Raw genomic sequence first — 13,145 nt, 5'->3', positions numbered from 1 at the left:
AACCACTGTACAGGTGTCCATGATGAATATGTGAAACTGAGGCTTTTAGAATAGTGTACCTTAATCCTGTAATTTAAATATACGTCTTCACAAATTGCTGTCTGAATGTTCCTTCAACAGGGATGTGTCCTGTGTGAGATGTACAGTGACACAAGGCGCTTACTGATAAATGCACAGTGACTCATGTGGGCCAGACAGAGACAGACCACACAGACACCATCAGGCTCAAGTGATATATGCAAATAAACACGAGCAGCATTTACATGAACACATAATGTATTCACTGCTTTTCTATTGTGCTGAAAGCCCTTTGTTCCCCAGTGGCAATTGGCAGCAATTATTTGAAATTCAAAATGTAAATGGGGTGTTTTTTTATTTATAAATTAATTTAATAGTAAAGAAGGCCAGTTTGCATTGAGTCCAAAAAAACAAACAAAACAACAACAACAATAGTAGAAACAATATTTTACATATATTAAGATGGGGTCACAGTGTTATGAAAAAAACAAAGTGGCATAAATTGTGTAAAAGATAACAATATAAAGTAGTAAATTACGAAAATACTGATAACTTCATATAATTCAATACTCATAGCCAAAGTTGATTCAAATGCACAACGTAAGCATATTAACTGTCCTCTGACTCCTCCTCATAATCCTCTTCATCACCCTTTTCCTCTCTCTTCATCTGTCAAAGACTCGCTCAGTGTTGCTGCAATATAAATGGGAAAATGTATTTTTGAAAATATTTGGCTGATTAGATTTTTTTATGTGGTAATATCAAATCCATTTGTGAAATGCTTTTGTCACAAAAAGTTTGTTGTTGTTTGCATGTAAGGTAATCAGGAAAAAGCTGTAAAATAATCCAATAGAATATAACATTATGTCTTGCACACAATATTTGATTAAATGTTAAATAATTTGAAAATTCAGGTAAAATACACACATTTTGTAAGTGAGGCCTATAGCTCTGCACCAAACAAACAACAGTGTTAATATTATTGTTTAGAAGCAGCTGATTATCAGGGATAAGACTCAGAAAGTCAGAAGTCCGTCAGTGTGTTCCTCGTGTTCATGTTGATGCTCATTCAGACGACACGTGTCAACAGCAATCTGCATCTGCAACACAATCTGTCATCCCCAAAACACTAAAGGAACCAACTGATTTGTGTAAAAACAGGCTCTGAAAAGTACAGTGGCACAAACATCACACAAGACCAAACAAGACCAACAAGAAAGACTTGCAGCAATATGGATAATTTGAATGAATGTATGTAATGTTGACACAGCAATGTAATGAAAAGCAGACATATTATAAAAACAATACAAGTGATACTAATAAGTGTTAATAATGCAAATAACTTTCTAAGAACATATACATTTGTTTAAATAACATTTAGAGAGTTTTAAATGTCTATGTGAAGAGGCTGTGGCATCTCTGTCTTACCTGTGTGGACCCTGAGCTTTCCATGAAGGACTCAGTGTGATTGAGGAATGTTTGGGAATGAGTTGCACTATGTCTAAGTGGGACTGCTATTCTTCTGGGAGCAGGGTGGACCTGAACACCTGCCAAGACAGTAGCGAGCACTGTACTTCTACTCAATGAATAAAAAAACTTGATATGTAATACTGGTAGTATGCATCTTTTCATTATTACTCAAATAAATGCAAAGGTACAGTGAGTTCACGGTGTGAAACTCATTTAAAACACTCTAAACCACAACAGTTTTTTGCCATGGCAACCAATGAGCCCACCTTAACCCTTTGTCAGGATGATCCTCATGCCTTTTATTGTTTAGTTTTCTGATGAATCTGCTTTGAACCATGAGTCACTGAAACCTGCCTTATGTGGGAGAGGAGTTTCACTAAAGCATGAATGAAGCATGCGTCATTCAAAGTAAAAATACAGATGAGACGGTGATGAGTGATACATTTAAAAAGAGCACAACAGTGTTTGTTATTGATTCATTTAAATGTAAACAGTCCTTTAAACCTCTCTTTGTACAACCAAAAAGTAGCCTGCATAACTTGTGGTGAGTTGTTGCCACATCAGTTTGAGGGTGTGGACAATGTGCGTATGAGCAATGATTCGTGTTTATCAGGTCGTCCATGGAGGCTGGATATACTGCATTTTGAAAGTGACACTCACTCTCTGGACCAGTCAGCACATCTACACATCTGGCCCAGTCAACACATAGACTATAATTAACAACAACAATTGTATGAAAAATGAGTGGAATGTAGAATGTCTTTATGAATCAGAAACCTAAGTTCAAACCTACCTCCAGGTCCGCCTCCTCATCCATGCTCTGAATACTCTGGTAGGCCAAAGTGTACAGCTCGAAGGCTTTAGCATGAGACAGCATCTCGATAACCACAAACTCCCCAAAGATCTTCTGCAAAAAGACAGGACACAGTAGTTCAACAGGACTCCACAGACTGCTGCCACATAATGAGGAGACTTTGAAGTGCACCTTAATATCTCTGATTTTCTGTTTTTACTGTCATCTATGGTTTCTTTCAGGCTCCGAGTGATCCTGGTGACATCCATTGTAACCCTCTGCAGCTCAATAAATGAATACACAAAAGTTTAATCCATCCATGTTTAATCCATATTTTATTAAAGGTGTGTCTGTCACTTAGAGATTTGTTTTAGTATTTAACTTTTAAAATGTTATTTTCCAGGGTCCAAGGAAATTTAAATGTTCTATATTATGCAAAATGGACTCCTGTGAGCTTTTAGCCACATTAAAATGTTGTTATCTCCTCAAAAACATACCTGGAGTTGTTTTGTTTCATTCACACATTTAACTCTTTATTATTAATCTATCTACATCTCTAAAGCTCAAAATACTCAAAATGCCTTTACCTTTTGTTCAGTAGATCTGAGCAATTCCAAGCTGAAATTATTCAAATAATTCTAGTGAAGGTGCAGTCCAGGTAGAGTTTAAAAACACAGTTCCTGTATTATCACATGACATCACAAGGTGATGACTTCAGCCTAAATATGCCAAGTTTGTGGATTAAACATGTGTGAATGAAACAAAACACAACACCGTGTAACAACATTGTAACATAGATCAGACAGTAGTGTAATATGGGTTTGTAGAGAAGTAAACATCTCCCCCTTGTGGTGATACTTATAATTACATGTGTAAGTCCTGGACTCTCGCTCTCAGGCATTCTGAATTGATTTCAGATAAAGATATGAAAGAACATATAACACATACAAAACACAATCTGTTCGACAAACTTACCCTCTGTCTTTGCAATGCACCACTTTCCACCTGTAATGTAGATTATTAGAATGTAGTATTTGTAATTTTTCAAGGATGCGTATGAATGCATGAAATGTACCTCACCATGGGGATAGTCTTACGTCTTAGCCAAGTTATCTGTAAACTGCTTGATGCCCCTTTAAGATCTGGCGTTTCAGTGTCTGCGTACTGACCAATAAAGCTCATAAAAAGATGTCCTGTATCTCAGAATCTTGCTTCTTTACGTCCATAGCCAGCAAACAGTTGACACATTTCTCCAAAGTATTTTTCCACACTGGTGATGCTCTCCTGGATTGTAAGAGTTCAACATCTCTGCAGAAAAGATTAATCACAAGTTTAGTTAATATTACTTAAATATGTAAGGAATAAACAGTAAGGAGCAATTACATTATTATTTAACACGAGTCTACCATGGAGTGCAGTCGCTACATATAAATAATACACAGCAGTTCACCTTAGAATTCTCACTGACCACATGAACCCTGGTAACTCCTATGGCTCATGTAAAGTTATTGTAAATATTGGTTATATTACTAAGGTTCAGTGTTCCCCGTTAATTCAGGAGACTATGGTGCCCCCCATGGTCTAAATTGATCCCCATTGTCTAAAATACGTTGGACTACATATTGGCGTAACAACATTAGACTTTGTTACTCACTGTATTATCATTTACTTATAAGAAGTCAAAAATGTCTGCTTAAAATGAAATATAGGCAGTAAGTGACATTTATACTCCACTATTTGAATGATAAAAATGACTTGTACCGCTACAGTCTTAACACAATCGACGGGAAACACTAAAGATGATTTCATACTATGAGCCTCCAAGAAACGTGCAAGCAATTTAACATTTTATTAACGTTAGCTAATAATTACAAGCAAAAGTTACTTAGCTCATAGTAACATAACTGTTAGTTGGAGCATTTCATTTTTTGCATAACACAGCTGAGCTAACCATTTGCACATATTATCTGTCTGCTGTTAGCCTCTGGTTCTCATAAGGTTATCAACAAAATAAGATGAAGTTCCACTTCCATTTATATTTACCATCAACGTTATAACATGAAAACCACAGACGCCATGATAATAGCACAAAAACGCGTATTTTTCCTTCGTGTAACACTTACCGCGCCCTGTCGTCCGGTGTTCGGCTCATAATGATAAGAGAATAACATTGGACAGGTGTTCAGAATCACTGAACAGGCTACTCGCTGCACGCTCAAGCTAGTTGTGTTTAGCATGTAGCATGACGCCAATCTACCGTTTCCATGGAGCTTTTCGAATTTCCGCCTAAGCAAAGCATTCTGGGATGCTGAGTCAATGCTGAAGAGTCAGGATTGTCGCTACTGTTTTCTCATCAAATCAAAGGTAGGATCACATGCCTTTAGCATTTCATTATCATTCCTCATTTTTACCGATTACTTTAGAATTTATACTTTTTTCCAGAAGACAAAGTTTAGAGTTTTTTCACTTTTTTGCCTATGGGTATGATGCACTGGACACAGATGCACAGTGTTAGCAATGTAAGCGAATCTTTTCACATTATTCAAGTTCCTTGCTTTTTTTTTTTTTTTTTTATTAAAAAGTGAAATAGTTTATCAAAAGTAAACAAACAAACAAACAAACAAACAAATACAAAACACCCTGGCCTAAATCTTATGTCAAAGGCCTAGGAATTTAATGTTTTTTTTCCCTCTAAAAGTCAGAATATTATTTATTTATATTTTGACAATATGAGCCTTTTTATTAGTGAGGGGGGATGTAGAATTTTCGCGCATCATCACTGGATTTTTACGGGCCTAGTCAATAATTTAGCATGAAAACCAAACATTTGGCTGTTTTTTGTGGGTTAAATTACTCCCCAAATAGATCAAGGTACATTGGCTACATTGCAACAAAGAGGGACAAATAGTCCTTTTCAACAACAGCTTGAGTGTTTTTGAACTGATGCCAGGAGCCAGATTTTGTGCTCACTGAAATGAATGGAGTCTCCATTGTAATTCCCTCCTCTGTGTTTGGGAATGCATGAATGTCACCAGCTGCCTCGTCTGCTCCTCTGTGGAAAATGTCCAAAAACCTTAATTATCATGCTTAATCATCCATGGGATTGAAGCAGGGGAGACCCCACTGTAACAGATTGGCGATGTAAAACACGGTCATTGCAGTGAGCGTGTGTGCCTGTGGTCCCAAGAGTGCTACAGCTGATGCCTCTGGATTCATTTCTCTGTTAAATGCTTCTGATATAATGTGGCTGTGTGAGCGATGGATCATTACACACGAACTTCACTCATTTAATTTATATAACTCATTAAACCAGGATTCATGACAACAACATTGGGCTCTGTATGTGTCTATGTTTGTGCACTATTGTTAACCACTGCTATTATAGGCTTAATGTTTTTTCATTGTTTGTTTGATGCTACACTATTACATTAGTACAGTGATTCTGCATATGGCTTGTTTTGGTGGTAGTTATTCAGTACCCCATCTCAACCATGTGTGGTTGCTTGTATACCTCGTCTACTTTAAGCTCATCAAGGATAAAATACAGTTAAACCTGTGGGGAAAAGGGGGAATGAATTACAGCACTATAGTTTTGTATCCAAAGACAAGTGCAAAAAATATTTAAATTCGTATCTGTACTTCTAAACTTTTGTTTTGCAATAGAGGTGCCTTCCATATTCACATTTTCAAGATGTTGCACTTCGGTGCATTCCTTGCTAATGAAAATAAAAGTGATCAAAGAACCTACAACAAATGGTCATGTTGACATTGAAAAGGTTGTGTGTGTTTGTTCGTCTCTATGAGTGGAAGGGTAATACAGTAATATGCCATATGTTCTGGAAATGGGAAACAAAGGGGCTCAAGTTCACGGTCTCCATACTATGTACTGTAAACACAAAGGCCTAACATTCAATAGCATTACTCTGCCACATGATGGCACTCTTCACCCACCTTCCATCCTTAGAATTTCTCCACATTTGACAGTATAGGTTACAGGTAGCTTTAAACATTGTTTTTCAGTTGGTTATTTGGTCATGTGCATCAGTAAGCCTTCATCATATTTATTAAGTAGGCTACAGCTTTAGACACAAATCCTCTGTACAGTATTGGCTACCTAATTCTTTTGCATTCTTCAGCATTGTGGTATTTCTACTGTGTGTATGTGATTTTCTTCTTAATAATTTTCTATACTGATAATAAGAATTATGGTGATAGCATAGTTCTACTCTGTACTCATCTTTGTGTACTTGTTCTACAGTTCACGTCTTTCCTGTCTTCCTGACTTTTCCTGGAGCTTTGCGCTGCTGGTGCTGTTGCTGGAGAGAGGGTTGGCTCGCTTAACAGAAAGAGGCATACACCAGGCATCAGCGGTCATAGTGGGGTAAGTATGAAGCTCTCCCAGCATGCTTTTGTCTGTGTGTGTGTTATAAAGCCTAAGATATCTTGTGTATGTTGTTCAAATTGTCCAATTTTAAAAACATAAGACAGGAGTGAAGAAATGTCAACTACAAGTATTTTAAACATTGTATAATATTGTATTTTTCATTTGCATGTTGCCTTCTGTTTGTCTATTTAATGGAGCCAGGATAACATAACATAACAGACATAACTGTGCATGAGAATACCTGATCTTGTCTTACCTAAGAAGCTAAACAGGGTTAGTACTTGTCTTGGATAGGAGACTGCTGGGAATAACAGGTGCCTAGTATGGCAGCAGTGACTCTATAATGCATACTGTCGTACTGTTCTTAAGCAAAACACTTCACCCATCTTTCCTATGTATGCATGTGTTGTGTAAGTGTGGAGTGTTGTGTATTGTGATGCACCTTTAAAGTGTATCTTTTGGGATAATTCTGGCACATGGGCCTAGTCAGACCACTTTTGGAGTTGGTTCCAATACTGGATAAAGGAATAGAATTATAAAAGAAGATGTTAGCTCTTGTTTCCAGTGCAGTAGACAGCTGCACCTGTGAATAATACACATCAGATAAGAAATTCAGTCTTGTCCCTTTTTTAACTTGAACAACCTTGAGCAGCAGTCCTCCCGGTGCAGTTAAGCAGGTGCTGAAGGGCAGGCCGATGCAGACACGCTCCGGTTGTTTTATTGACCCTATGAAAAAGCCTGGTGCGTCTCCGGGGAACTGCTCAGGTTAGAGCCTTTGTTGTCTGCGTTCATTAGTGTCTCCTTCAGCAGCGCTCCCTCCCTCACACCTCACCCCCCTTTACTCCCGCTCCCCACTTCCCAAGATCTGCTGCTCTTTTACTCAAAGGATTCAGCCAAGAAAATGCCACTACATCAAATTAGTGGAGCTATGCTAGGTCTGTGGCGATATCAGTTGACGTGAACAGAGCTGGGCATTATAGCTCTAAAAATCAAATTTTGATCTCAGTGATTAGGCATTTCGTCATGTCATGATTCACTATTTCTTTTTAATGCAGACAATTTTATTCCACCCTCTCCTCGTCTGAGTGAGCTGGATCTGACCAATCACAGTGAAGCATGAATTTCAGAATAAGCTGAAAACTTTTTCTACCTCTTGAAGGCAATGGAGAAATCCAAAATGTACATGACTTGTGATCCTTGTGATAATCTGGCTCCAAGAAAATTGTGATATTATTTTTTGCCATATGTCTAAAGATTATAGATTTCAAACTAGATTGTATTGATAACTTTGTATTTCCTTCTGCAATAATAAAACCACTGAGAAACAGTAAAACTATGATCAATAGATAATCAGTACTCTATAATAATATTCATCTTTTAAACTGCTTAATATTTGTCCTTTTGTTTTTTGCTCACTGTCAATAATATTTTACATTTTCACCATAATAATAGAGTCTTAAGCTTTCACACCCCGAGCCTCTTTGCATTGTAGACCCATATCACTTATTCATAGCTGATTTGATATTCATAGTCTTTTATGGCCTGCCGAGATACATCGGACACACTGATTTCCCTCTCGGTATGAGCGATATTTACCTTAATGTGTTTTAGTGGACTGTGGAGGACTGTTGCCAGACATCCATCTATGCAAACAGATGTTGTTAATGTATGTTAACCTTGGCAACAATCAAAGTTTTTGTCATTATTCTGTGCAAACCATAGTGTTCTTCCTGCTTTGCACAGCTTCCAATCACACACTGGATCTGTCAGCTCTTTGCTGTCTATATCAAAGTATGCAGATGAGCAAATCATATGTCATCAGTTGTATTAATGTTGGTAGGGGGTTAAAGTACTATGTAACCTTTGTGGTGCTACTTTCTGCTTGTTTTTATTTTGTTTAGCAGTATCACTTTAAAGTCATCTACATTGCATTTATTCAAATATAGATGTATATTGCCTCTCAATATACTCGTCCTGTAACTTAGCATGATGTAAATAAATAAATACAAGTTGGACCACCTCCCTAACAAACCCTCCTTAGAAAAATTATACTGCACCTTCAAGAGTTAGAGAAGTCCGCCTGCACTATGGGCTGTAGGTGGAGTTTGCAATGACTGGCCGCTCAAAAGTTCTTTGGAAAACATTGGGTTAATTTTTAATTCCAAAAATACATTGAAAATGGCTTGACTCAGTTCCACTCTGCTTTCTCTAGTAGTGCTATGCAATTTCTACTATCAATATGCAAAAATGGAAATATGTGGAGAGTGTAGCACCGGTACATGTGCATTCATTAGCTACACTTAGCATAATTGATTCCCTGAGCTGCCATATTGTTGGACAGTCCCTCTGCCTGTCGCTGTGGGGGTTCCTCCTGAGACATTATGGCCCAACTTAAATCATGAATCACTAAAAGACTGCACCGGTCAATGGACTGGAGCCCTGGAGAGGAGAGCAGGTAATACAGGCTGTGATGTCTAAATCATCAGACTCACATGGGCAGAGATACAAGGACATATTATGACACCCAAAAGATAATCAAATCTCTTATGCTCTGACCAAAAATCTATGAAAATACCAAACAATGGAGTTGGAAGAAATGCTTTATTGCAGCAGCTCACTATGTTAAAAGTGCACTATTTATTAAACATGTCTTTTATTGCTAACATAAACTCACTGACACATGCATTCTACTGTAAGTGGGCTCATCTTCACAGATCTGGCCTGGTGGCTACCCCTTCTTTTCTGTTTGGACATACATAGATACGTTTCAGGTTGTACTGTGGGATATTCCACACAGCACAGCAATAACATCTCCATGGAGACAAGCAGGTGGCACACTTTACACCGGAAAAGATAATAGTTAATAGTACACCTTTAAAGTGACCTAAAGTGTCTATAAAAAACAGTTCCTTCTTTTTGTGAAATAGCCATATTACTTTCCCCAACACAGTAAAATGAAAGTTGTTGCAAGCCCTCACATTTATGACCCTATAAACTGGATGAAATTTGGTTTGCAGATGTTTCTGTTTTGGAACCTAAAAAGTCTCTCAGAAGGATTCACTCATAACTTCGCCCATATAAGTGAACATCATCAGTGGAGACTAGTGAAGACTCAAGTCACTATTAGCATTAGCCGTACTTATCTCCGCATCATAACAGTTTGGAGCAGGTGTGTGGCTTATTACAGCTTCTATTAGTAAAAGAGAGATGCTACAAGATCGTTTTCTCCTGTGCTGCCTCCATCTGTCCATCCATCCCTCCTGTTTATAGTGCCATTAAAATCATCAGGTTGGTTCCCCACACCTGAGTGAGAGGCGCCCAGTCAGACAGAGTAATGCTGCCGCTCCCGTGATGTATCGCCAGCTCGCACAATAAAACATATTCATAAAGATTATTCATTACTTCCAACAGCCATACCCCAGATGGCCAGAAAATTGGCTTTGTGTTGAGATGTGGATTCAGGCATGCATATTAATGGAAGACAGATGTAAACGCATATTCATATTCTTTGGCTTTTTTTCTGACAGACAAAATGATAATGCATCCACTTAGGAGAGTGGGAGAGGGGGCACAGCATCCGGGAAGCAATTCACCTCTAATGTGCCTCGGCTGCGGTTTACGCTCAGTGAGACTGTGTGTGTAAATGTGGCTCTCCCATCCTCTTGTTAAGTGCTTTTATTCTTCTTTTCTAACATGCATTTTGTGTCTTCAAGGTCTTCCAAAACATCTCCAGTGAGGAATAATAATTTAATTTAAAGTATTTTCATGATTTTTATTATGTGTCGTTTTGGTCTTGAATTCAATTGAGAGACCACAAGTAACCTTGACTTGAACTTGGTTGATTACTGACCTTGGCATAACTGTTGTAAGTAGGAACAGCTTGAGGCATTGAAAGACAAAGCCATTATGTCTTAGATTGGCTTGAAGGAATTTGACTTTGCTCCTCTGTGACTTTTTAACAATGGTTTAAAATTAGGAATGGGACGAAACACAATTTCCACAAGACGAGATTTTAACATAATTTCTCAAAAATATAAATTTCATGATTCTGTTTCCAATTTTGGCCTTTGTTTATTTTTGTTTCCATTCTAGTACTGCTTTTTGGAGGAACTGTAAGAGATGTAACTCACCAAACCGTAACTCTTTTTTGTCCAATCCAAATGTATATACACAAAAAATGTCACAAGATAATTTTTTCATGGCAATTTTTTCTCACAAGATCTTGTGGCATGAGATCTTGTGTCATTCAGTTTGTTTTATCTGTAGTAAAAAAACAGATTTTTCTTAGGCCTACATATAGCCAGCATACTGTCAAACAAACTAACCAACTGTCATACCATTTTGTGCTATCATAAACTTCAAATTTATTTAATCTATAGATCAGATAACCTCTATCAGTGTGGATATTAAATAATTTCTAATGTCAAAGGTGCACTGCATAACTGTTTGGTGAAGGAGAACAACCTGCTTTACCTTGAATGTTCCACAGTATGGCATTAAAAGTTTCTATCTAATGTATATTTAATTGTGGGTGTTTTTAATTGATCAAATTGAAAAACATAAATTCTGTGAGTAGGGTCAATTCTACACATGATGTTCAACTCTCCCTAGTGACAACGCAGAGATAGATACATTAAATAGTATACTGGAACACTGAGCATACCAATAATATCTCCATGTACACAGGGAAGTGATGTACTCTCCGTGAGAAAAGTTGCATGCTTTACAATTATTTTAAAATATTACTTGGGACATGAACGTGTTGCAATAACTTCTGCTGTAATTATTCAATGCATAGAGTCATTTTACAGCCTCTACCTCCTCATAAGGCCAAACAGAAAAGGAGCCATCTCCCGATCCCCAGATGTATTTACTCCTTGCTTGTTTTATAGCCTGCTGCATAATTAAACCCTTGTATTCAACCAAAGTCAATGGCCTTACATATGAGATCACATACAGGTTACAGCCTATATCTGTCACACTTTGAATTGGGGAGGTTTTCAATATAAACAGGCTCATAAAGTCCCCAATGCAGCGCTCCACCAGAATAAAACCCACTTTGTGTGAGTGTCTCCCAATATGGAAAATTAAAGGCAGTTAATAAAAAGAAGTGCTAAATCAATTTGAGCTATAAAAGTTACAGGGCTGTACTAAATGCGTGGGGCACGGAGGGGGCGTTAAAACTGTGAATTATCATGTTAATTTAATATCCAGTCCTCAAATGAAGCAGAAAGCCCAATAAAGGTCAATTAAGCAACTAGCCTCCCATTTCCATTTAGACTTTTATGGGCGTATGTAAATCACAGAGCTGCTGGAGTGTCCATGGGCCAAACTAGACTAGATGTTTTAAAACTGGGATTATCTAGTGGTTGTGTGGATTTATAGGTGCCTATAGTAATTTATTTGAGTTATGAATGTTATTGTTGCTAGAGGGTTTAAACATGAAAACTCCATTCGTTTGCAGATTGAGAGCAGTGTTTGAGAAGAACTGTCAATAGTAGTTGGTGGAATTTCCTACTGGAATTTAATTTAATTATCACCATGTAGACAAGCAGGCTACGGCACCAGGTTACAGGTCAGATCGGTGGAGAAGTGGGGCTGTTCACCGAAATAATGCATGTTTTTGTGATTTTTGAAATAAAACACCTGTAATTGGATACAAGATCTATTTGTTGTGGAACATCTTAGGCAGAGCAATAATATCACCATGAAGACAAGGAGATGGCGGACCCTCCATGAGAAAAGTTACGTAGTGCACTGAATAACTGATTAAAGTATTACACCAACCTCTTCAGAAAGTACTTACATGTTCCTAAACGTTTGCATTTACAACTTTTGATACTGGCTTTTCTAAACATCAGAGTCAGGCCACAGCGTATTTTAATCATTGTTAATTCTCTTGGTACAAATGCATTACTTCATACAAGATTCAAACTTTGAGTGTGGCCTTTGTGCCTCTGCTGCTGCTGCCAAAGGAACAGAATTCCATTAGTATTGATCTCATTTCTCTTTTATTCAAATCACTGCTTTAAACTTTTCTAATCACTGAAGTGTGGGTCGGCACTTTACGGTCCTTAAGGATATAGCCATTGATTACACTAACCTCCTATCCCCATAACATGTGCATTTATCATACAGAAGAGACAAAATAATGACATTTACTCTCCCTCTCCATTATAATTTGACTGGTGGGCCAAGTAAAATATTGGCTGGTGTTGTTTGAATGGTCAAAAGAATGATAAATAACTCCCAGTATGCGAAATATGTATTGACCAGTTATTGACCTTCCCGAGCTCCGCTACTGCATCAATGGCTTATGCAAATCTTATACCTTATGAATAAATCATAACACACCAGTTTGAGCCAGTCTTCCAAGGTCCACAGTTAATAAACAAAAGAAGGCGCTGTGCTGTGTGACCTGAAAGAAAACACACATTTAATTGGCTCTGAAGCTGTGACAGGGAAAGACATTGTTATTCT

General features: G+C 37.7%; 1 protein-coding gene across 11 annotated transcripts; it reads right to left on the bottom strand.

Annotated features, from left to right (window-relative positions):
• Nucleotides 1–372: 372 nt before the first annotated feature.
• On the bottom strand, nt 373–4,545 carry cibar1 (CBY1 interacting BAR domain containing 1). Of its 11 annotated transcripts, XM_055157413.1 has the most exons (7): nt 4,405–4,545; nt 3,362–3,589; nt 3,257–3,286; nt 2,474–2,565; nt 2,282–2,395; nt 2,149–2,198; nt 373–711 (listed from the first exon to the last, which is right to left on the bottom strand). In XM_055157413.1, exons 2-7 carry the CDS (start codon nt 3,461–3,463, stop codon nt 665–667), a joined length of 435 nt encoding a protein of 144 aa, XP_055013388.1. In that variant the 5' UTR covers nt 3,464–3,589; nt 4,405–4,545; the 3' UTR covers nt 373–664. The 11 variants fall into 11 exon arrangements, 7 of the variants coding, with proteins under 7 accessions (XP_055013388.1, XP_055013389.1, XP_055013390.1 ...); XR_008632728.1 differs by having other exon boundaries at nt 373–2,198; nt 3,357–3,589; XR_008632727.1 differs by having other exon boundaries at nt 373–2,198; nt 2,474–2,559; nt 3,357–3,589.
• Nucleotides 4,546–13,145: the final 8,600 nt, after the last annotated feature.

This window comes from Boleophthalmus pectinirostris, unplaced genomic scaffold (genome assembly GCF_026225935.1).
Source record: "Boleophthalmus pectinirostris isolate CB_2022bp ecotype Guang Dong unplaced genomic scaffold, ASM2622593v1 HiC_scaffold_21, whole genome shotgun sequence".
Taxonomy (NCBI): domain Eukaryota; kingdom Metazoa; phylum Chordata; class Actinopteri; order Gobiiformes; family Gobiidae; genus Boleophthalmus; species Boleophthalmus pectinirostris.
This window is presented reverse-complemented; position numbering and strand designations above follow the sequence as displayed.